Source organism: Antrostomus carolinensis, unplaced genomic scaffold (assembly GCF_000700745.2).
Source record: "Antrostomus carolinensis isolate BGI_N321 unplaced genomic scaffold, ASM70074v2 scaffold1529, whole genome shotgun sequence".
NCBI lineage: Eukaryota > Metazoa > Chordata > Aves > Caprimulgiformes > Caprimulgidae > Antrostomus > Antrostomus carolinensis.
In genome coordinates, this window is record NW_010339051.1 from 51,935 (window position 1) to 78,758 (window position 26,824).

General features: G+C 39.3%; 1 protein-coding gene across 1 annotated transcript in view; it reads right to left on the bottom strand.

The window, feature by feature from the left end:
- Positions 1 to 26,824, bottom strand: part of LOC104530947 (F-box-like/WD repeat-containing protein TBL1X) — an 89,282-nt gene that overhangs the window by 43,293 nt on the left and 19,165 nt on the right. The window contains exon 2 of the mRNA XM_010175691.1: positions 10,804 to 10,911. Within this exon, the coding sequence (XP_010173993.1) occupies positions 10,804 to 10,861 (58 nt within the window). The 5' untranslated portion in view covers positions 10,862 to 10,911. The remainder of the gene's footprint in view (positions 1 to 10,803; positions 10,912 to 26,824) is intronic.

The window sequence follows — 26,824 nt, forward strand, 5'->3', positions numbered from 1 at the left end:
AGCTACAAGACACAGCTTCTTTCACTGGGTCTGCAGATTCATAAGGAAAAGCAGCAAACTGACACAGGTGTAGCACTACACTGGTTTTACTAGCAAAGCCATCGTGACCTATAGATAGATATCTGTCTTCCACCCAACATCCTATTTTCTTAATGCCCCTATAATATTGTATTCACACAAGCTTTAAAAAACAGGACATGGAGTGATCAGAACCAAAATCTGTGCTATGGAATAAATTTTCAAAGGTGCAATTGTTTATATTTGTATAGCTCAAAAATCACCATGTTTGCTCAGTGTCTGAGATCCAACACTGTATGGCAACTCTCAGGCTAAAGAAAAGCTAAAAGAGCCGAGTTTAGAAAACTGTGAAGAGACCTAGAAGGAAATACCAAGTAAGCAGGGTTTTGCCAATGGCTGAAGAACAAGACACTCAGTGTATTTTTTTCCTTCACAGGAATTTACAAAATTCTGCACCAAGTATTGCTTTTCTTACATGGCATTTATACTGCTGTTGTTACGCAACAGGAGTAAATACACAGAGAAAAAAGCTTTCAAAGGACCTCTTGAACTGCACTAGAAAACATTTGAAACTATTGTTTATATGTATGTATATAAAGCAGATACCTGGTCATAAAACTCAGTCTGTGCATTTAAATGGCCCTCATACAGCTTATTACATTCTTTTGAAAATATAATCAGAACAAAGTATGACAAAACCAATAACTTCTGTAGTTGTGAAAATATTTTTTCCTCTCCACTGTGGAATCTAGATTTTGGGAAGCCGACCATCAAATACTGCTAGTACCTATTCACTGTTCTGCAAGAAAAGGGCACAATGTGGTTTTGACTCACACATTGTTTCACACGATTCAGAGGTGCTGTTGGCTTAGAAACCAATTTGCTTATCTTTAAAGGAAGCTGGGAAAAGTATTTACTTTGAACCTATCAGCTTCAGGCTTTCCAAGATCTATAGCTCTGATAAGTTAAAAAAAAAATGCAGTCCAATAAAACTTGTTGCCTTCTAATGCTGACCCTGCTTTTCTTAAAAGGTACTTAGTATTTGCAAAGAGAATAAATGATTACTAGCAGAGAGAGAAACTATGCATAATAATACAGTTCTTATTTGACAAATGTATTTGTCTTGTCAGCAGTCATCCATCCTCCAACTATTAAGTACAATTTAAAATTTAGAGTCAGTCTCACTGTTTCTGGAATCACACAGTCACTTCCTAGTTTAAAAGAAATACAGAAAGTAGGTGAAAGATTAAAACAAACAAACAAAAAGACCAGCCATTTATTAAAACCTCTTAAAACTCCTTTTGTTAGTACACTCTATTTCTACTACATACATATTATGCTGGGAGGAGTTATACATATTACGTTACGCTATATGGAATATATATATATAATTGCAGATGATTTCTCATTAGATGGGAATGCCCATTCTGGGGTGACTTTTAGGAAACACTTTTATTTGAACCAAACCTGGTTTTGTCAAATTCCTCAAGTTCTCTTATCCAAGAATCACTATAACACATATTCCACTCCTAGAAAAATACCATGGCTTTTATTTTTCTCAAATAATTCATGAAAGGTCACAAATATTGGCTCTATATCCAGCTTCCAGCATATCACAGATTTGCATCATAAGATTAAGTAATTTTATTTTAATTAGAATCATAGAATCATAGAATAGTTTGGGTTGGAAGGGACCTTAAAGATCATCCAGTTCCAACCCCCCTGCCATGAGCAGGGACACCTTCCACTAGACCAGGTTGCTCAAAGCCTCATCCAGCCTGGCCTTCAACACTTCCAGGGAGGGGGCATCCACAACTTCCTTGGGCAACCTGGAAGTTTGAATAGGCTGGGCCTAAAGAGAACAACACATCATATAAATAGGGCTGCATGCCCACAAATCACATCTGTGCTAAACTATGAGAATTAAAAATGGATTTTGTATTGCTCCAAAGCCTAGCCATTGTACAGCTGAAAAGGTGAAAGAAGCCCTGCCTGTCTTAACACCACTTCCTGAATAATATAGTTAAGATCTTCTTCATACTGTATTTAGATATCTATATTCACCTATATGTATTCACCACTTAGAAATAGTAATACTACTATTTACAAATAATATATAACACGTTACCATATATCACATTATATACTATAATATGTATAACAGAAAAATAATTTTAAATAGTGTCCCAGCACTAACTGTCTTTCCTCAGAAGACTTGAACACATTTTAGGACTAATATCTTTTACCATCTGCTGTGAGGCACCATATGTAGTATTAACCTCCGTTTCAAACAGGAATATTGAAGCACAAAAATTTTAAAGCCAGGTTTAAAAAACAAGTTTTCACATATTTCCTTAAAAAGTTTATTGTTTTATTTACTCAGCAATACCTGTTCAGCACCCCTTTACACTAGCACAAAAGTACCTGTGCAAATAAGCAAATACACAAGCGTCTTCGTACCCGTGCAGCTGAGTTTAGCTGATGAACTCCAGTTACTCAGTACCGCAGGCAGAATACACGCGGCCCAAGAGCCAGTGACAACACACAGGTAAGCACAAGTCACACAGCCACAGACTTACTGAAATGGCACTAAAATGTCTGTTTTACCTTTGGCTGGCAGGATGTCATTTCAAGGATGTATTTTTCTCTCAGCAAACAGAAGGTCCCCATCCTTACTGTTAGAGCATAGCTACGCATGCATTCCAGTGACTACCGTGTTTAACAGCACCTTTATGCAAAACTCTTTTAAAAGATCTTTGAGGCTCCCCAGTGTTGAGCAGGAGGCTGGACTAGTTGAACATGAGCCAGCAATGGGCCCTTGCAGCAAGGAAAGCCAACAGCATCCTGAGCTGTGCTATGAAAGTAGGTCAGTGGAGAGTATCCTTGCCCTCTACTGAGTGGTGGTGAGACATGCCAGGAGTACTGTGTCCAGTTCTGGGCTCCTCAGTGCAAGAGAGACATGGATATACTGGAGAGAGTCTGGTGAAAAAAACACTAAGATCATCAATGGACTGGAGCATCTGGCATACACAGAGAGGCTGAGAGAGTTGGGACTGCTCAGCCTGGAGGAGAGAAGGCTCATGGGGGATCTTACCCATGTGCATAAACACCTGAGCGGGGTGCAAAGAGGATGGAGCCAGGCTCTTCTCAGTGGTGCCCACTGACAGGACAAGAGGCAATGGGCACAAACTGAAACACAGGTGAAATTCCATTGAAACAAAATAAAACACTTTGTTACCGTGAGGTGGAACAGGCTTATGGTAAGGAGGCTGTGGTGGACTATGCATCCTTGGGAGATACTCAAAACCAAACGGGACACAAACCTGAGCAACCTGCTGCATCTGACCCTGCTGTGAGCAGAGCAGCTGGACTAGATGATCTCCTAAGGTCCCTGCCAACCTGAACTATTTTCTGCTTCTGTTATCTCCTGAGATACAATCCAGCCTGAACTACCCCTATGATCTTAATAAGCCAAAAGTGAAGAAAACATTAAAAAGTCAAAAGAAAAATTGTCAAGCATAGGAACAGGCTGCCCAGGGAAGTGGTTGAATCACCATCCCTGCAGTTATTTAAAAGACATGTAGATGAGGTGCTTAGGGACACGGTTTAGTGGTGGACTTGGCAGTGTTAAGTTTAGAGTTGGACTTGATGGATCTTAAAAGTGTTTTCCAACCAAAACGATTCTATGATTCCATCCACTGACTCTACCAACAGTGCACACTATTGTTTTTACTGTCACACCGGACAAATGCTTTTATTGACCAAGTGATTAATTCTTCTAATGAATTATTCTTCAAGGTGTAGATTTTAATAATTTAAGCAAAACCCATGCAGTGCACATTCCCTTTCTACCTAGCAGCAGCCTTCCTATTCAAAGGAAGCAGCTTTGAAGCAAATTTAGCTGACCTATATATGCCAGTATTTTATGCTATGCTTAATCTGAATTATTTTCAACATGCACTTCTCTCATCTGTGACTCAGGAACTCTGTGCCACACACAGCTCTTCACAATACTTTAAACACACCTCATATGCAGAAAAAGTATGGAAGTCAGAAAAAAGTTACATAGGTAAACTAAGTAAAGACTGTTGCATAAGGCACAAATTTAAAGGAATGTAATACTAATTTTCAGTCATTCCCTATTGCCTGAGAACTTACCTGAGCAAACTGCAATATTTACATTTTGTATAAAATTTCTTTGTTAAAAAAGAGAATGAGTCATAAAGAAGTTATTTTCCTTCAAATTTTCTTGTGTCCTTTCCAAAAAATTGTAAATGGCATTGGAAAAAATCTAATTTAGTACTATTCCAACTACTAGTATCTAGTTGGGTAACATCACAATGATGAAATCCCAGAAGATTCTGATTTCCAAAAGCAGAATGAGAGTGAGATGCCCTGGATGTGGCTAACAGGAAAGGCCCATGTTTGCACATGTCTAACTCTACAAATGATACTGTGCTGTAATTCACAGAAACGCTTCATACTGTGTGTGCCCTCGAGCCTATGCTGAAAACCTGAGAGAAAAATCTTATCTTTTAGGAAAACAAGGAAAACCTGTCAATGATGAACCAAACAGACCAACATGCTGCTGTCATCCCAAATCTACAGATGGAAAACAACTATGTTATTAGCTGCCTTAATTCATATGGTTGGGAAGAAAACAAATGACAATTCTAAAGTAGAGTGGGAAATTGTCCTGGGTCAGCAGCTAAAAATTTCACTGACATCTTTTTAGTAAAAGCATCCAGCTCATGTTTTTATTGTCTTGGACATGGTACGGATTGTTCACTGAGGAAAAGTTTATCAAGTCTATGTCATAAAACATGGAAAAAAATGAAACTGAACACTATAAGTATGAGCGAAAATGGAAACTGTTACACGACCTTAACTCTAACAAGTCATTGCCAGACACCCACTACAATAAATGCCCTACCAGAGAGCGGTATAAGCTGCAGACAGCTGGGGAGCTGATTTTCAGATCAGGATTCTGTACTGCAACATGCATGTCAGTGACGCTACCACTTCCATGGACAGCCTCTTCCAATGCTTGACAACCCTCTCTGTGGAGAATTTTTTCCTAATATCCATTTTAAATGTCCCCTGGTGCAACTTCATGTTGTTTCCTCTTGTTCTATTGCTTGTTACTGGGGAGAAGAAGAGACCGACCCCCACCTCGCTACACCCTCCTTTCAGGTAGCCGTAGAAAGAGGTAAGGTCTCCCCTCAGCCTCCTTTTCTCCAGGTTAAACCACCCCAGTTCCCTCAGCTGCTCCTGATAAGACTTGTGCTCCAGATCCTTCACCAGCTTTGTTGCCCTTCTCTGGACACGCTCCAGCACCTCAACGTCTTTCTTGTGGCCCAAAACTGAACACAGTACTCAAGGTGTGGCCTCACCAGTGCCAAGTGCAGGAGGACAATCACTTCCCTAGTCCTGCTGGCCACACTGTTTCTGATACAGGCCAGGATGCTGTTGGCCTTCTTGGCCACCTGGGCACACTGCTGGCTTATGTTCAATTGGTCTTGTGGCCCAAAACTGAACACAGTACTCAAGGTGTGGCCTCACCAGTGCCAAGTGCAGGAGGACAATCACTTCCCTAGTCCTGCTGGCCACACTGTTTCTGATACAGGCCAGGATGCTGTTGGCCTTCTTGGCCACCTGGGCACACTGCTGGCTCATGTTCAGTTGGCTGTCAATCAACAGCCCCGGGTCCTTTTCTGCCAGGCAGCTCTCCAGCCACTCTTCCCCAAGCCTGTAGTGTTCCATGGTGTTGTTGCGACCCAAGTGCAGGACCCAACACTCAGCTTTGTTGAACCTCATACAATTGGCCTTGCCTGATGGCCCCAGCCTCTCCAGATCCCTCTGTAGAGCCTTCCTACCCTCAAGCAGATCAACACTCCCGCCCATCTTGGTGTTGTGTGCAAACTTACTGAGTGTGCACTCAATCCCTTCATCCAGATTATTGATGAAGATGTTAAACAGAGCTGGCCACAATACTGAGCCCTGGGGACCACCACTTGTGACCAGCCACCAACTGGATTTTACTCCATTCACCACAACTCTTTGGGCCTGGTCAACCAACCAGTTTTCCACCCAGTGAAGAGTACACCCATCCAAGCAATGAGCAGCCACTTTCTGCAGGAGAATGCATCAATGCATCAAAAATACCGAATCTGAAAAAACTTTAATAACTGAATTGACATGTTGGGCTGGGTAGGGAAGGTAACTTACTGTCGCATGTGGATCTGTTATAGGATTTGTCACTCACAAGAGATGGCAGCACATTTTAGATTAAAAGATAAGTGAGAGATTTGATTTCCCTTGGTTTTTCCATCTCCATCCCACCCCTTTTCAATGTTCCTTGGAATACTTACTACTCTCATTGCATTGTACTGCTCTGAGCTTCATTCCAAAAGACAAATAATGATCTATTTCTCTTTTGGGCAGACAAAACAGAGTGGGAAAACTCTATATTCTCAACTCTATATGGTTTTGTAGAAACACAGTTCTTCACTCTGAAGAAAACCAACAGAAGGACTATGTCAGCAGCGAAGATGGCTGGTAGCAAAAGTATGCTTCTCAGGAGTCTGAAGAGGTGCAAAGTCGATTCAGCATAATTTGGGTGCCAGAACTATGGCTTCCTTGGTACAGCTTGTTTCACTTCTGTCCATGCTTTGTTGGCGTAACTACATCCACCACAGAAGTATTTTGTGTGCTCCTATCTTCACATTGGTAGTACACTCATAGCATAGACATAACCTAAGCCTGATTTCAGTAACTGAGGCCAACATTTTCACTTATAGTCAGTCTTGGAATCAAGACACCTACAAATAAATATAATACGATTTTTAGAAGTTTGACTCCTGAGATAAACAATGCTTAGAAGCACTCAGCACTTTAAGAATTGGGTCACTTTAAACTGTGCACCAAAAAGCTCATATTCAAAAAGGAGCAAAGTGAATGTTGCAGGACTTGACTTTTGGATAGGAAGTAACAATCTTAAACTGAAATTAAATACTCGATTTCTTTATACCTCAAGAAGCAGGGCATTCACAGTCCTACAGTGGAACTGACAACACCTAGACACCTCAGTGGTGGAATTCCTATGCTATCAACCCATGGAGCCTAAGTGGAAATTATGCCTCTCTCCTTTGTTTTTCTGGGCATAGATAAGCCCTGAGACAGTCACCCATGCGAAGAGACAATTATTTACTTACTTATTTTAATACAGCTAAGCCATTAGAGCCTTAACTTGTCCAAGTCCTGTCTGTACTGGAGGGATTTGACTGCACTGCCCCTGGACCAGGCATATTCTCCAGCCTGCTTCTCCAGCAGCAGGCAACTCAAAGCAGTCTCCCTAGCTGTATTTTTTTCTGTTAAACCACATGATCAGTCAGTATAACTCATCAAGTGCCAAAACTTACCATTTCATTCCATCTGCAAATGTACTCGAGAATCATTTTATATTTCCTTTCAGGTAACTGATAAAGTTATTGAGCAGTATTATGCCAAGAACAGATTCCTGTGAGTTCCCACTAGATTAAACCTTTGAAATTAATATTACCCAGCTCTAATCACTTTTCAAGATGTTTCTGTTAGCCCATTTTTAATCCATTTGGTAACCCTGGATTACACTGATTTTACACACTGTTATTTAATTTTTATTTTAACCACAGTGTCAACAAGACTAAGTAAATGTCATAAAGTAGTCTAAGTGTATTATTGTCAGCAGAGACACTCTGTCAACTTCATTTTTGATCCTGGAAAAAGCAGTATCAAGTTTATTTGACAAGTTCTGTTGTCCATAAAAACTTCCTGGCTGGCATTAGGCTTGATGTCATCTCTTCATTTTTTGCTGGAGGTTATCTAGTTTCAAGCTTCCAATGATTTTTCTTGACCTATGGTTACCTGGATCATCTTGTTTAACCTTTAAAAATTCTGGCACAACATTTGCTTTTTCCAGTTCACTGGAACTCCCCTTACTATGCCAAGATTTGTTAAAAAGCAACAATAATGGTTTAGGCAGTTCAACTCTATTAATACTCTCCTGTGCAAGTTTTCTAGTTTGACAGAGACTTAAGGAAGAAATATAATTATTGAATTTAACTTCTAACTTCAGTTTCAGAAGAGCTGAACCTCTACTAGAATGAACTGCCAGCATTTTCATAATGAAGTGTAAAGCACACATCAGTATCTTTGCCATGATGTTTCAAATAACATCAAGTGCTCCTGTGCCTTGCAGTCACAAAATACTTGAAATATTATAGGGACAGTTTGCTTTTTATACAGTTGTTCTGCCACATGTATTTCCTTTTGTCATTTCTCTCTCTCTCCCACTATTTGCCTAAATTTTATGGGAAATTCTGGAAGTTTTACAGGATAAGATTAAAGGATAGATACTTGAAAAAAAATTAAATTTTTGTATGGTCTTGTAAGCAACTTTTATGGTTGTGTTTGATACATTTTTTTATAAGCTTTGGTTTAATCTGATGTTAATAAATAATCAAAATAATCAATGTAATAACCTTGTTTTCAGCAAACTCCTTAAACTGTAAGGGTTTGAACTTAAACTGTATTTAAACTACCCCTCTAAATTTGGCATGCATTCTTTCTGAAGCTATTGATTAAACATCTTTCATCTGCTGTCGCATCTTATGGCATTTATACTAGCAGGTGGAAACGCAAGATGCTGTATTAACAGTTTCTGTTTTATTACCCTACTTTATCTGAAAATACAGATAAAAAATTCTTTTGAAAAAAACAACAACAGTATGAAAGAAGATTCAAACTAAATGTAAGAAGTTTTTAAAAAAGGTTAGTGGATTCATCATTGGTTATAGCTCCTATTTGCTGAGTGGAATGACTAGCAAACTATCAGGTATATCTGCTAAATCAATACCTAGGATCTAGATTTCAATATGCTCATATTTGAGTACTTCTCCAAATATTTAACCTCACTTCTACTCTCTTGTACAAGTGAAATACAACAGAACAGTGGCAATACAATGTTTTTGTGAATGACTTCAGTATGTGTGGATTAAGTAAGAAAAACATTTGGCCCTTTACATAAGAACATAAGAGCAGAACAACTTGCAATTAATATGAAAATTTGTAAGTGAAGTTCTCCTTAAAATGGCAAAAGTGATTGCTTGCTTGCGGGAGGGGAGACAGGTTACCTGGGAGAACTTTTTCCTGACTTCTGGCTAATACCAGCATTCTTGACTGACTTTGTAAAGCCTCCTTCTGAATCACTGCACAATGCTAATTCACCCACTGATCTATCAAGAGGAAAAAACAGGCTGGTTTTCTTTTTTCACATCAGGAGAAGTTACTGTATTAATACATCATTATGTAGAATCTCCTATAATATAAATATAACAACATAAAACAATTTCAGGATTCTCTAGGCTTCGATTATGTCTATCTGCACATTGCTTTAATGTTCAAAATCCCTTTCCAGTGTGATACCTGATAACTTATTTTTAAAAGTAAACTTTGTCTGGATGAAATTTTAGGTTAGTTCCTATCTTTCAGCTGATTGCATGCCAGAACTAGACTATTTTTTAATAAGCTACATTACTGGAGAGAAGGATACAATGGGACAAAACAGCTACTAACACAGGCTACAACTGGACTCTCAAAGAACTGTTTTAGAAGACCAAATCCTGAAAAAGTATTGTAAATATTCTTTTCAGTTTCAGTGGAGATTCCTTGCATAGGGATTTGGGTTCCTGGGATTGAAATAGTCTTGGAAGTAGAAGAAACAAATCAAAATAAGGTATTTAATGAATGCTAGTTATAATGACCAACAGAAGCAGGCTAAACCAGTATCTTCTGTGTGCTGGGATTTTGGTCCCCTGTCCAAGACATCTCGCAAGTCTGGAGTGCTTATTCTAAAACTGGCTTCAAGTCTTCTGAGAGGAAGACATGTATTTTTCAGAGATTTGTTTTGTTTTGTTTCAGCATATGAAAAACCAAGTATTTTTAGTCAGTTCTGCTTTTACCAACCCAGAACATAGGATCACTACCAAGTAAGCTGGGATCCTGGCTACAAATCCTTTGTGAATGTTTCTCACCTCCCCTACAATCTCTGCACTAACACAACATTTGCCATTAGTGAAGAGAACTTCTTGCAGTCAAAGAGTGGAATCAAGACTATGAAGAGAAAATTTTTTTTTTTTTTTTGAAGGAAAGATGAAGCTTTCCTTTTAAAAGGAAAAGCCTTGTAAAGACATTATTTTCTGATATTAAAACAGAGAAAAGGTGGAAGTGATACTGAGACAGAGCCACACTGACACTTGTGCAGCTCAGTTTACATACATAATTACCCTAATGAAATTCTAAAACATCAGATGCTTGCACCCAAATTTCTGTTTACAGCCAGTGTAAGACCAATTTAGACAATTCTTCTTTACTTAATAAGCACCTGACAGAATTATTTCAAGTAGCTAAGAAAAAAGATACAAAATCCATGTGCTTTGAGCCTGTGTTGCCAAAAATTACTTTGGCTGAGATTATATAACTCTGCAAAAACATTTATTAACATGATGTTATTTATTTTCTTGTTTTGCCTAACTGCAATGTTTACTTTGTACCTGCGTATGTTTGCACTTGTATTATGTTCAAGACCATGGTTTCAAAGAAACATGGGTTTGTGCAAGAAATATTTAGTCTGAGTTTACCAGTCTGAAACACTCAATGCAACATTCCTAAAGCAACACCATGCAAAAAGTCAATTTTCGCATTTCATCTATGACCTGAAGTTGTGAGGAAAGACAGGAAATTTACCTGATTCCTGGAGATAGCGATACACCAAGAAATTCACTTCGTCACTGGTTATGCTCATCTTAGCCCAACCTCACTATGATGAGGTTTACGAGAAGTGTGATCCACGCTCTGTTCAAAGGGAAAGAAAAGAACAGGTTTTGTTTTATCTTGATTTATTAAGAAATTCGTTATCAAAATAGAGGCGGGAATTGTTAAGGTATTTAAAGGTCTCATATAGTTACTGGAGCTGTTACATCACAGTGTGAGGCACCCACTAAATATTGTGAATCAAGTACTCCAGCTGTACTGTACCCTTTATTATAATTAAAGAGCAGTATTTAACATAGATGAGAGAGTCAAAGGGAGCATTTTAAATCTTGGAAGCCTTTGCAAATGTTAACTCTTTTACTTCTGTGGCTTTACTACATGTTCTTTGGACACTCCTCTTTACTGTGTGAACATTTTGTTGTCAGAACTGCTGGCAATTACGGTCATGTATAACACATCAAATCATCACCTTTCTGCAGCACCAAATTCAGAATCTAGTTTTCTGTCCAATAGTTTATCCACTGAAAAGACAGATTCTTTCCTTACAAAACCGTGTTATGCACAGAACTTAAATAAAGTTCACATAAAATAGAAACAAATCTAAATTTAAGATAAGATTACAAATTTTATTACTGGGGGGGGATGGGGCAGAGAGAGAAAAAAAAGAGAGAGAATGCTATATAACTTGTGCCAACAAGGAATACAAATATCCTAGCGTTATATAAATTTATATTCTTACAATGTCTCTGTTGATTAATGGTGAGCAAGAATTAAACTTCAATTATTCACTTAGGTAATCGTAACCTTTAGGATGACAGTTTTACATTACTATTTTGGGCATATACTCTGATAATAAAAACATTGGTTTTTAGAGGATAAATTTATTTTGAACATTTTCCGTTAAATCTTGATGATTTATTTCTGTTTGGGAATCTGACTTAAGTAGTTTGGTTTGAAAAGCTGTAAATACTCCTCAGACACAAACTTTGCAGCTCTGTCAGCCACACGATACCTACAACTAATCACGTAAAGATCTGGACGCAGAAGCACCCGCTACGCCCTCGTTGTGTATCACAAATGAAAGACCGTAGGCGTCTGCCGTTTGTTTCAATTTCCCGTACTTCTCTTCTTGGCAAGCAAAAAGGTCTTTGTTCATCGAAAACCTCTTCAGTAATTCCTGTTGCCTAAAGTAGCACCTGCTACTGCAGGCAATGCTGATCGACTACAAGTTTCCCCTGCTGATGATTTAAACCAGCAGGTCACTCATGACTGTAACAGATGTCTCTGCATATTTATGTAAATGGAGGTCTTTCGAATCCTGGTAAGCCTTTTATTCTCCTGGGTTGCTATATTTCATCAATGGCTTGCATGCTGGTTTTCCATAAGAAACCATAGCTTGCTAATTTGGGAGACATCTTCCTCAAGTATTCCAGTCTTCATTATTACAGTTTGCACTTCATGGAGAACAAGAAGAAACAAAATACTGAAAACCATGCAGTCTCAGTGGGGAAATCTCCCCCACCTTGGAGAAGATTATCACTTTCTGCTAAGATTCTGGATGAGGACAACATCAGCTGTATCCAACACCCAGTTCTGTCACACATGCCACGTATCGCTGTAGGAAGTCATTTGGTCTCTTTTCTCCTCAATCCCTCATCTGTAAAATGGGCTCAAATTTCTCTGCCACGGGATCAGGAGACTGGAAGCGCTGGTAGCTCTAGGGGCTTCAGTTACCAAGGTTGGCGACCGCAGGCAGTGGAAGCACCACTTGCAGTACGGCTTTATACGTACTTCTTCCAGATAAACAGACTTGGTTCTGAATAATTAATAAATCCCCGTGTCCCTCTTTGCATAATCATCACTGTACAATGAAGAACAAGACAGACATTCACAGCAACAGTTAAAGCCATTTTCATCCCTCTCTGAGTACTTAAAATACGTCTGTGTCACTGCTATGGCCGTGATAACAATAAATCAAGAAACTCTGAGAGCTGTCGGTTTAAAAAAAAAACCACCAAAAACACCCGACATAATACTTCTAAAAGCATTTTAAAAATAGCAGTTTCAGTATTTGGCGGTAGGAAAGTTGGTAAAGATGAAACCTCTTACAAAAACTCAGTTTCAGCAATGACGTACTTTGTGGTAAAATGAACTTTATTAAAAAAAAATAAAAATCAAGAAACTACAAATGCTGTTTCTGGATACATCCTGCTAATTTAAGACATTAACATGGTATTTCCCATATACAGAGGGTCGCTTTGGGGAAGGGAAGGGAAGGGAAGGGAAGGGAAGGGAAGGTGTTGTTTTTGTTTGCTTTTCTAAAGACGACTTTTCTTAAATGAATTAAAACCAGAGAAAATCAGTCTGACTGCAAAATAAATAGTTTGACAGCTCCAGAAAAACCTCCACAGCAGCTACCTTTGTATCAGAATCCCAAGCATACCGAGTAGCTGGATTTACAATGCATTTTCCCTGAAGTCAGTCAACAGGAATTACTTTGACATATGTGTCGGATCATATCTTTATACACATTGTTATCATGCCATAAATAACCAGATGATCTCCACTCATACATTTAAGGTTTCTTCCTTCCCACAAATGCCAGTGCAGCAATCAGATACACAACTGTAAAGCTTTTACCCGTCCAAAGCGATACAAAGATCTTGGCTTTGACCCAGAGAAATCTATTCATTAGAAACTTGGCTCAGCTATGAAAGACCATACTTGATTTCATTAACGCTCTTTTTTATTTCCTTCTTCTCTGCAGATAAACACCCCAAATAATAGAGGCTACAGACGACATGGTGGGGAGGAGAGGAACGTACATATCTTTTGTGTATCTCCAAGTCTGATTCATAAGGAACAAACAACTAGCCTCCCCCTCACTACAATTTTTTTTTTTAATGTAGAAATGCAAACTTCTGTAGAAAATAGCAGAAACCTTTAGTTACCATTGTGATAGATTTATTTCTGTTAATTGATGGTCTCCTTTTGTTACTGGAGATCAGTATTACCTAGATTAATAGTTTTTAAAAAATAAATCAATCATAGCTTATAAACAATACCAATGTGCCTTTGGAGACACTTCACTTTTAAACCAGCAATAACATCTTATTTCTTCACAATGTCAAGAGGATTTACAAAAATCATTCAAACATGTGTCTGAGCTTTCTTTACTTGCAATACTTTTTCCTGCACCTAATTACACAAACCAGAAAGTTCTATTTACTTCAGCCGCACCTTAAAAATTTGGGTTGTGATCCTGTAGATATTTGAGAATGTCCAAGCATGTGAGCAGAGCCCACTAAGACTTCCCAAAGTATTCATATGCCACTGGTAGAGGGGTTGTCAAGACCGTGCAAAATTACATTTAACACTTATTTTAAATAAACACTCAACTCTGAGTTCTGCCGGGACAGGTCTGCAGAGTGCTTCCCTCCCAGCCAGAGGTACAAAGCTGGGTGGTTAGCTCAGACACACTGCCCTTGTGCTTCTAGGGCTGCTTGGCTTTTGCTGAACTAAGTCGTTCAGCTGGCGTTGAGCTGGCTCCAGTGAAGTTAACGCTGCTGCACACTCCCCTGTGCTCTGGGCAACCAGGGCAGCTTATTTCCTGGAGTACACCACCGGACCCGATTTGGCTCTGTGCACCGACATACCACTGTTCTCAAATTAAACCTTCCTGGAGCACTGGGAATCCTGCCGTGCAAGTAGCTCTGGAGAAGGCAGCCTCGCATATAGCTATGGTTCAGCACAGTGCTCACCAGGTCAACCAAGAATAGCTTACTTATATCCCATCCCCTTACTCAAGGACTGCTCTTCCTTTGTCCAGCATATTTCAGCACTCTTGTCATAAAATAAGGGAGATCTGGCTGAAGAATCAAGGCAAAATGACTTTTTCAACTTTGAGATAGCATCTAAAGACACAGCTCCCCTGCATTTCTTCTAAATCATGCTCACGGGGTCCTCCAGGGCCGTGTCCTGCCCTCCAGGCTAACCCTGCAGCAGGGGACAGCTGAGGCTATTTCAGGAAATGAGTTTACATTTGCTACTTGAAGCAGCATTGCTATCCACAGGGACCGGGAGTTACCAGTCAATCTTCCCCTCAGGAAGGCGGAAACAGGTCAGAGATTTAGGGAAAACACCTAAACTAAAACCTAAACCTGAAACTTAAATAGGAAGCTGGGCACTTCCCATTTCTGCATCCAGCCCCGTTGACAGAAATTCATCAGATGGTTCGTCAGGCCCTCGTCTTACCCCCTGAAGAAATCTGCAAGCTCCAGTCTGCTTTACCTGAGTGCAGTAGTCAGCTTTTTGGGAGGATTTTCTGGGGATCGTTATTGTTAAATAAACACCTCCTCCTCAAAAAAAACCCAACCCTAAAACCAACTCAAACCACAAATTTTCATTTGTTTCCTGGAGGAGTTGCATTATTTACCTACTTATCTGACAAGGCTAGGCCAAAAAGTCTTTTCCCAACCAAAATTTCAACGACAACAGTATTGTCATTAAAATGATGGGAGGCAAAGAGAAATTGTGTATTTGCTTTGGGGAGGAGGGAAAAAAAAGCAAAAATGAGAGGTTTCATAAAAATGAAAACATTCCAGAAAGTTCAAATATTTAATGTTGTCGAATTGGTGCCTTGCTACGTGGGAACTGGAATTCACGTATTTGTGCTCCATCCAAGACGGCTCCACGCATCAAGCTTGGTCTCTCAGGGCCAACTACAGTCTCCCCATCTCAGAGAAGAGAATGCCAACACGAGAACTAAAACAGACCCTAGGAAGGCACTGTGACAGCAAAGCCAAATCAATGTGCTACTGCTTTGCACATGCTCTGTAGTTTAATGAAAAACAACATTTCCCAAAGCCAGGAGCCACTTCTCACAAAACAGGTCACTTAGCCAATCTCAGTATTTTCTGTTGAAAAATACTTTAATCAGAAACTTCCAATGAGCCCTATGCTTTTGTATTTCTAGGCTGAGTCTTACCATAGAGTCAGAACAGAGTCGGCAGCCAGCAGCTCTTCCCCAAAGGCTAACGAGCTCTGCTTGGCCCACACCACTGCATTCTTCAGTCTTGGCTTCTATCACAGCTGCCTCTTCTTGAGGAACTCCAGTATGCTTCTTTCTCAAAATGCCAAAACCAAACTTCTGGAGAGGAAAAGAGCACATTCGGTCCTCTCTCCCCTCGTAATCTCTCCAGCCATTTCATGAAGCTAAAGAGTAAAACACGTGTTCTTTACAAGCATCCTGACAAGGGAACGAGACCATTTCATTCCTGCTGATTACAAGGTACGGAGCATGCAGGATGGTTCTTTCCAAACCCCACCTATGCCAGTCACCCAAATAACAGCTAGCCCTGTTCAAAATGCAAGTTGTGCACGCATGACTTCCAGACTCCTCCTTTGCAAGGCTTGAACTTGACACCTTACTTTAAAAAAATTAAACCTAAAATACAAACAGTTGCTCCTTCTAGAGATCATGTAATTAAGAAGCCAGATCAAGATGTGTTCACAGTAAGACCAGCACCATATCTCCCTGGCCTTTCTTAATGAGGAGGCAAATAGTTAACTATCTCCCTTCTGTAAATGACCACCATAGGCCATCTGAACTATTTAATGACAGAAATGACACAATTCAAACCTCTCAGAGCTATTGTTCTTGTCTCTTTACAGATGCTCACAGATGTCTTTGCATCACTTACACTGTTAATATTTTTATGTTTTCTTCACAAGCACAATAATAATTTTTTTGTTTTGGGGGAATGAAAGCTGAGATTCTGCAGAGCAGGGTAACCTCCTTCGAGAATGGTTACTGTATGGTACAGTATGTGCTGTCACCGACATTTAGAGCAGCTTAATAAGGACAGGGGCCTCGAAGAGAAAAGGCAATAGGCTTGTCAGGAAACTTGCATTACCAAGAGCCAGTTAAGGCTGGCTCCTCTTCTGTTTTGTTTTAAAGTCTATTTATTTACACTGACCTTCTGCTGATTTTTAAAAGGCCACCCTAAACCAAAACAGACTCAGGTTGCTCCAGCTCACCCCCATTCTCACTGCTGCATATAAGCATATAAGGCCCCACTCTGATGAAACGAAGTATCAACCATATCTGTATCTGAGAACTCAATGAAAAATGGCACAGATATAAAAATGTTCTAGCTCAGATCCTGACATATTAAGGTATCTCATACAATTAATCACTGAACTCAACCACACCAGTGTTCAAAATCTGGTGCTAATTGAAGAAAGAGGAGGTAGAAGGAATGACAACTACGGACATTTGGCAGTGACCAATGAACCTGAAATTCTGTCTTGAAGAAGTCACTCTTGATGAATCAACCGCTGTGTGGGCAAATCTGACAAATATGGAGTTTTCATTTAAATAAAAGAAAAACTTTGGTCACGAAAAAGGTGCAACACCTATAAGATGTGCTTTTGAACAGATGAATTCCTCTTTTTTTAAAAGCATTACTGTGTCTACTGTATTTATCTTTTTAAAAAATCTGCAATAAATTATCAAAATGGTTTTCCTATCCTGGAAAATATGTTAACAAAATAATACATCACCCAGTAAAATACCAAAACTTCTAAAAAACCCCACCAAGAGTTGTAATACAAAAATACTAATTAAAATTGCTTGGCCAGTTTAACACTTCGGTGAATGTAACTGCAGAAAGTTTTATTTCAGCATGAATATCACTTTTCTTTAAATTATAAATTACATCTCAAACTGAAAAGCCATTTGGAACCAAATCCACATCTCTCTATTTAAAAAAGGGTAAAAAGAGATATTACAGCAATTTCTAAGTGCTATTCAAACAATTTTCAATTAATCCAATGATTTCCAGTGCAAAATAACTAATTGTCAACAAAAGACAAGCCTTTCCTTGCCAAATCCCCAGCAAACTCTACTTCCTCTATTAAAAGATGCAGAACTGTGTATCAGCTCTTTTATACTTTTAATCTCTTAGTTTGATCAGGTTATTTTTCAGTTCTCAGCTGGATTGCTTAATTACATAAGCCTCCAGCATTTCAGTTCTAAGAATTCAAGTGGATCTTTTCCACTTCCCTTTGCTACAGAGTGAAATAGGTTTTCCTGTATTGATCTTTCCTTTTTAGTGCAATTGTGTTATACATCTTTTATAGCTTCATTCCAAGAAGAGGCTGATTTTTTTTTTTTTTTTAATAAGCAAAAATAATGTTTACACTAATATACTGTATAGAAAGCTCCGGGAAGCCAAAAATAAGATTGATGGGAGAGTAAAGGTTGATGGCAGTTCTAGAGCTTGCAAATTAAAAGAAATTGTTTTAAAATAAAAAAGGAAGGAATTACAGAAGCTTAAGAAATCAAAACACATGATTTGATTTAGTTTGAGAATCAAGATACATCATCACTTGGAACAACTGAAGTCAATTGGGAATGCTGCCACTAAACAGAATGAGGATTTTCTTCCTTAAATGAGCACAAAACGGTAATTAGGGCAAACTGGGGGACAATAGCATGTGTCCACTCGTTTTAAATCAATTAGGCCAAAATACGTGATCATCTGACTGTGCAGTTACTTGTCCATGTGTGCGTGCATTTCCATGTACACAATGCAACAAGAAATGTGTTTTAAATCTTATAAATAGTGCCACACTACTTAAGTAGTCTCAAAAAAAACTTAAGGAAGATTACAACTTTAAAAAGATGGCACAACTGCTCTATTGATATTTGTTTTTCTTGAATTTTGGCAAGAGGAATAGTGTAGTAATAATTGCTCAAATTTAACTTTTCACTTAATTTACCTGGATTTTTACTAAAACCTCAACAAAACATTAGCATTTACATTTTCCACCCATCCTTCACATTCACAGAGTACTGAGGTGAAAGGACTATGATGGGATGAGTTCCTACCAGAACTGGTTGTACTCATTTCATTTTCTTTCCGCAATCGCAGATGTGAGTAAAATAACACAGCTGCACTTTTAGAATGAACATCCCTCCAAATATTTAGAATAAAGCACCGGGTTTTTTTCCAGCTGTTGACAACTTCTCTGACACCTTACAATAAAGATCCACTAAACCTTCAACGTGAAGTGTCTGAGCCCCAAGATGATCTGTAAGAATGGACGTAGACAGACATCCAGCTGTGATAAGACAGGCCAAGGTCCAGTAGATAAAATATTTGCCTTTGAGGTGGCACCATGGAGCTTCCAGAAATCTCCAATAAGGCCCCAAGCCACTCACTGCATGGGCAGTGGGGGTCAGCAGGCATGGTGCCCATTTTAATAGGGTAATGCCATAGCAAGGAACACAGGAACGATGGGCCCATAAGGGTAAGTTAGGGGCAGCCTGAAGGCCTTGCCCGAAGGATGAAGTACCTCAATAAGGCTTTTTGGATTATTTCTGATTTTTATCCTGCAAATTTGCTGTTGAAAATGGTACAGATCCAATGGCAGGGGCCAAAATCCCGATTTTTCCCAACACAGCTGAGCGCGTTAACTTGGCTGCAGAATTGGGTTGTGCCTTGCCTGCACGTCTTGTTTTGGGAGACCAAGATAAGGACAAAACATTAATGTGTGGCTTTTACTATGGTCCTTACACAGACTGCTTCCTACATCACCCTGAGGGTGAATTCTCATTTTAAAAACCACACCGCTATCACCTTCCGGGGTGTAATGGTATCTCCAGTACCCAGCACGTTATGGACAGGCACAGCAGATGTGTCACATACACACCGCAAGAGCAGGGAGGTGGCGTGCAGTAAGCCTAGAGGGGTTTGAGACCTTTTCACACCCAGAATCTTGTCTTTTGTTCCTATGTCCCAGAGCTGCGGGGCGCAGGATGCTGCCCTGGCAAGGCAAGGGGCAGCCCCACAGACGAGCAGCCACACCACGCCATGCAGGAGGGCCCGTTTGTCCACATACCTGTGGGCTTGGGTGTTGCTCCTTCTCTCCCACAAGGCCTAGATATTCAGTAAAACCTGTGTTTAAATTCCATGTACGTTTGAATTTCATGCTATTCTGGTATCTTTTAGGACACAGGTACAGTTACAGAAAGACTAAATGTGAAAGCCATTCTGGAACTGTCTCATGACAACCCCTATAACTTGCGCGACAAAACCAAGCCTTGGACTTAGCAAAGCTCTGGGCTAAAAACACACATTTTTTTTTAGCTGTGCAGGCTGTCCCCGCACGGCTGCAGAGCCCTGGAGGCAGCATACGGGAGAAGCACCAGCGTCGCTCATCGCACGTGTGACAAGGACAGGCACATCCCTGAGCCCTGACACGCTGGGGCCACGCGGCTGCCCAGCGAGCGAGAGCCACGCTAAGGATCTGCCATGGGGGAGCTGCAGCAGCCTGGCTGGGTCACATCTGGACGGCCTCAGGCAAAGGGAATGTGCAGCGACATCATTAAGGGGGTGGGGTTTTATTCATTTCTGCTAATAAGCTTAGCAGATGTTACTGGGAACGGTTTGATGTTATTTTTCCATCATTTATAACTTTATTTTTAATTTTTCCATCAGAGCAAGCAAAGGCAGTAGATCTGGTCACATATTTCAATCTTAACTTTTCCCTGTAGTATTGTTAAAAGTGTAGCTGAGGATCTTCTTTATTTTATTTTTATTTTTATTATTATTATTATTATTGTTATTGTACAAAGGGAAAAAGTACTTTTTCCCACTTGCCTATAATTCCAAAATAGCTGAAAGGATTATACTCTAAGTTGAACAGGAAAAAATACTTTTCAGACTCACAACATGGAAAATTTCATCCCCTAAAACAAGTATTCTGTAAATTTTAGAATATGTGTGAAAAAAAAAGAGTAATTATAATGGAAACTATTTCAAACCTTTTATTATGGCAGATTCTTTTATAAACTATCTATAAAGATATTAACTATGGCTATAAATACCTAATGTTTTCTCTTGAGTAATCATAAGAGAATGTCAATTTTAAATTCGTTTAAAGGACAAAGATTATATAGGATAGCGCAACAGAACAACAGAAAAATAAATACATACATTCAGGATACGTCACTGCTGTGTATTTTTACCTCCAACATTCAGCTCTTAGTGGAAATCTACTGGCATTTTTTTGTTTGTTTTGTTTTTTTTAACACAAGCTTCACTAGATTTACTCCTGGTTTATATTGGTTTGAGCTCTGGGAAAGGTTCACTAAATGCCTCCATTTTTATGGAAGGTATAATAGTACTTTCCTCATTGGAAGGTGGAGAGGGAAGGGAGAAGGATGGAGAGACATAATTTGCTTTCAAAGGATGCCTGCAGAAAATTCTAAGCAACCGTCAAGGTAAAAGCTTATTTCTAAGTTACTTTTCTGCATTCATATTGCTAAATATTTCATAGAGAAAACTTCCCATAAAAATCAATACAAAGAATTACGACTGAAAAATCTCCATCTTATGAAAACCACCTCAAGCAGCAACTTCAGATAGTATTTTCTTTATTTCTCTTAACTTTTCCTCTGTATGCTCTATATCCAGACTGCAAATAGTAAAAAAAAAAATTCATGCACAGCATATTGAACAGTATATAATCCAAGTTGTAAAACACTATCACATATATTATCTGCCTTTTTGTCTACCCTTCCTTTTGCATGCTGTAATTGGACATCATGGGTGAGGTAGTCTTTCTGTCCTTTTTGGTTTTCCTGGCTTTCTGTCTACTGGTAAGACCAGTGGAACAGTTTGTGCTTCTCCTCTTTAGCTGCAGGGTGTTTGCCCGTTTTTACAAAAACATCACTGGCCATGTACAGAGGTACCAAATGTACGAAGGTTTCTTCCCCCTCCCAATCTTCTACCAAATTTTGGTACATTTCAGTATGGTATTTTGCTGTTTCCTCCAGTCTAGGGATAGCAGCAGCACTTTGTAAGGTTTGTGTACTCAGCTAGTATTTTAAGAGTGACTTGCAAAGTCCTCACTAAGTTGTTTTTTTTTTTTCCATTTGTAGTTGGGTGAAGAATGTACAACACAGAAAGATCACATTTCTGGTGGCAGCATCATTAAGTCCTGCACAGCCCTAATACAAATAGCAGAGTCTACAGATTAAAAGGCAACCATTTTTAACCTACATTTAAGAAAGCTTAACACCCTAGAAACTAAGATGAACTCAAAAATCCTTGGGGAGTCAGAGACAGACATGACATAATCTAAGTTTTTCATTAAAAAAATTCAGCTGAATACTTCTCAGGAAGGATTTTAATATATTATGACATGGTCATTAGTTAGCTCAGATTAAATAAAATAGCACTCTCCTGCTTTAAAAAATCAAGATATTGACAACTGAAGCCTTAAATCCACACATACAGGGTTTGAGAAGCTTTTAAATGTTTTAATCCCTAGACAAGAATTTTTTCATCAGAGAATAAAAAGATTCTCAGTTATTGGCCTTCCCTCCAAGAAGGACTCTATGGAAGCTAGAGGTGATGAGAAGGGTTGAAGTAGATGCCAATCATATGTTTGCTATTACAAAAATACATAAGCCACTGAACATCAGTAAGATTTTGCTTGCCTAAAGGTTTGAGGGTCACAGGCTGGAAGGAGCCTTGGAAGGCTGAAGGGGCAGGTCCAACCACCTGCTCAAAACTGGGCCAGCTCTGAAGTCAGACCAGGCTGCTCATGGCTTGGACCAGTCAGGGCTTGAAATCCTCCAAGCACAGCCTCTCAGGGAGACCTGCTCCACTGCCTCACTCTCCATGGGAACACATAGGAAAAAAATTTATCCTTTCCCCAGCCTGAACCTGTTGCAACTTGTACTTCTTGTCTCTCACCTGCCCTGCACCACTGTGAGGAGCCTGGCTCTATCTCCTTGACGATCCCTTGTAGGTGCTGGGGAGCTGTTAGGTACCCCCAAAGCCATTCCTCCTCCAGGCTGTCCCAGCTTCCCCAGATGCTCCTCACAGGGTGAACTGCACCAGCCCCACTGCTGTGGGGGCCCTCCCTAAGCTCCCTCAAATTTGTCCCTGTCTTCCTGTGTCAGCTCCCAAAACCGGACGTGGTATCTAGATGTGGTCTGACTGCCGCACAGACAATCCCTTCCCTTGCTCAACTGGCTGTGCTCACGCTCATACAGCCCAGATTATTCGTTTCTTCTATTTCACACCAAGAAAAATTACACTACTGTTATAAAGATGCAAAACCTCCATACAGCTTTACAATGAACATCAGTATTGGAGTTAACTGAAAGGAAGTAATTTTTCCAAATTGGGATAGTCTCACTCATTGTTCTCTTCACTAATTTTATTTGGATAAAGAATTTTTATTTGGAAAAGACATGCAGGAAGGTAGATGGGGTATCACTCCATACTGTCATGCTTACTGGATCTTCTAAGGATACTGTAACCAAGTAAGTATTTTAGTCATCCAGCTCCTGGAACGTAATTCTCAAAGGCTAGTTAGCTATGAAATTCCCTCTACAGGGAATGGGGAAAGTTATGTGCCTGTTTCAAAGATTTATGTGTTTTCCTGTAGCTGTGGATTAGACACTTGTCTGAGACTGGGATTCATTGCTTCAAATTTCCCCTCCAAATCTAGGCTTCAATTTGTATCTTTTGCTGTAGAGAACTCACTTAGTATTTTATTTGGAAAAAAAAAAATAGGAGAAAGGTGGCAGTGGAAGTGGTACAAGAGATTTAAGAGACTGAAGATTAAAGCATTCACTTAGGAATTGGCAGGTTCAAACTTGCATTTTCCAGCTCCCAGGAGAGCACACTTCACACCTGATTACAGGTTGCTAAAACGAAAACTGTGGAGCAAAGAATGTGAGACTCACCAGCCAGAATGACGGGGGAGACAGAGATCTGTAACTCCTCTTAATGACTGCTTGCTTATGGCAGGGATCTGGCAGCTGAATCACGAACCACATACGTTTAAAGTTTTTCAGCATAAATGAAAAACGTACATAGTAAGTATGAGCATTCACGTATTGTTTACTCAAAGATGAATTTTCATTAATCTTTTCACTCTTCATTACTATTTTTTACATATGTTTTACATTTCTTTATTAAGAGAAGATAATTTTGGTCTTTTTTTATTTCTACAGAAACTCAAGAGTCTTTGTAGTATTATGCAAGGAACAGACCTATATTTAAATATGACACATTATAAGCTTATATTATCATTTAGAATTTGACTCCATTTCAACTATTTGGACTGTAAAGCTCCACAGTGAGTGTTTGCCTCAGGCAAATTTTTTTTCTGGAAGGCATAAGCAAAAATAGTTCAGTCATTTCAAAGTGAAGGTGGGGAAAATCCACTTTTGCTGATATTTATACAGCTGTTTCAAGGAGAATCTCTAGTGCTTCCACATTCTGGAGCAGGGACTTGACATTTGGCAGAGAGGTTGCTCTCATGGCAAAGTGCCTTTTCTGTCACTGAAAATCCACACAAATTTGACTAAAATAAAATATCCTGAAAATACTACTCGTACACGTTCTGCATAGGTTTGTTAGAGGCCTGTAATTGAATTATTGAAATATTTTCCTTGCATTAACTTTGCTTCCTACTCAGGCAACAGGAGCTCAGAGTCTTTTTACACAAGGCAAAGTAGACACATGCTGATGCAGAAGAAAGGGTGAGGGATAGGACAGGAACTAGGAAAGGCAAAGGGCATCATGGCTACAGGCTGATGGACCACTGAGTTGGTTTCAATTACACAAGCAGTTCTGCTCATCCATTCCCTCTAGAGAGCAGAGAATACTCTTACTTCCCAACAAGTATTTCAGAGGAAAAATAATTATAGACAAAATATAACATTAATTTTGAAATCCCATTGTTGTCCTTTTCATCAGTAGTTTATTCCTCCACATTTAGACCATGTGATCTTTAATGCTTTGTAGCTGTATTTATTTACAATCTTTTATTATTTTTATAAGTTAATGATTCCCGCCCCTCCCCAACCCCCCACCAAGCATTCATTTTTGAGACTTACTTAGTTTAGGGAATTATTGAAAAAAAAAAAGTATCATATTTTTTGACAGAAAGTAGATGATTCTTTTGTCCTCTCTCCTTTGTTTTTTTCCTCAGTTAAGAACAGGCTTAAATAGCATACCTGTTTGCTTATAAGGACCTGCATTTTACTTTGGGCAAATTTAATCTGAAAATTGTAGAAATTTTTAGCTCTTAATAAACTGCTAATATTTACCAACTCCTTTGAATATCAGAAATGCACACAAACATACACTGTTCAACGTATGCTCATTCTCAGGGATTAGAGTCAAAGACAGAAAAGCAACACAACTTTTTCTTGTCAATGCCACTTTTAAAATGGTGGGTTTTGTGGAGGTACATTTTAAGTCTTTTCAGCTGTCACGAAGCAGTATTTTGGTACAATAAACTAGACAAAAGGCGATAAAATAAAACCACTTAAAGTCACCACTTAAATTTTTATTCACTACCAACTTGTACAGAGCTGACCGGGAGCTTGAGAAAACAAGCTGTCTGCAAAGGAAACAAAGATTTACTCATAAGACTTTCACAATGATGCAAAAAATTATTCCTTTCTATCCTTTATTAATAGATGCCTTAAAATTTAACCTGATGTTTAAGAACGCTTGCAACCCCCCAGGTTCAAAAGACATTTACCTCCCCAGTCCTGCTTTAACCAGCTTCCAGCTCCTACTGATTCTGTCTGCCATTACAGCAGCAGAGGCCAGCGGAGAGCAGAACCGCATCCACCCTCCCAATGAACTTCCACAAACCACCTCATAATTAGTGCTGGGGGCGGCTGACATGCTCTGGGTGAAGGTTCAAGTGCTAGATCACCCCCAGATGACTGATCTCTCAACAGAGTTACATATTGTTGAGTATAACAATAAAGGAGAGGTAGAGGAAAGAGAAGCCTAGGGACAAGAAGTCAAAGAAATTTCTACCAGTGTGGAGGTAGAAATAAGTAAGAAATAAATCACTGACTGAAAAGTAATTCCAATTAATCAAACAGCCCTGTGAATGCACAGTGTTGTTATTTCATCACTAAATACATGGTCCAGTTTCTTATATTATTAAATTTCTAAAAAATTCTGCAAGACATGATCAAGATGCAATGGATATCTATTACTATTAAATGAAACACTTAAAACTGTTTTACTTAATGTGAGCTAACCAGCCTCTCAATACATCGACTCTTATAATCACTTTTCTAAATAAATACTCTGTTGCAACAGCATCATTTTTAAATTGAGGCAACTGGTTTATCTACAGTGAAATGCAAAACTTCTATTTAATTTTTTATAAGAATTTTTTTTGCTTATAAGGGCATTTTTAGTTCAATTTGTGCTCATGCAAAGTTCTAGCAACCAAGGTGCTAGAATGCCTGAGGTGAAGCTGAAGGGATAAAACCACTTACACTTGATGTCTATGATCACTAATCCATAGGACACAGAACTATATAAGACACAAATTACTAAAGAGACATAGCACCTCATCAAGTCACCTTGCAACAGACGACTGTCAAAATTAAAGCTGCAAAGGCTACTAACTGGTATGGCCTCTCCTGCCACCAGTTGCTGGAGCAGTCACCTTTTCTTCTGCAAAGGCAAACCCATTCCCTGAGCTTCTCTCTCAAAAAAGCCAGCTAAGCCAGAGAAGAGGCATTAGGAACATACACATGTGACAAGGTCTGAGCAGAGTTTGAACTGTGGGGCTTAAATTCAGGGGACTGGTGGCAAACTGTGTGATGAGAGAGCTGATGGGTAGGACTGCATACATCTATCTGGGGGCATGGAAGTAAACATTCAATGAAAGGGCAACAACGCACACACAGTGAGGAAGCAGGAGGCTGCCAAGTTGCGGGAAGGATCCTAGTGAGAGCCGCGATGGGCGAGAGTGCCAGCTGAAGTGAGGCTCCATTCCAAGAGCAAAGAAATTATTTCCTATTTAATTCCTGCTAAAATTTTAATTTCTCCCTCTAATGGCATTTAGGAAACATCATTTACTTTGATTACAGGTGAGGCTATAAAACAGAAAAGTTGCATAACCGCTTCTGCCTCAAGTCTAT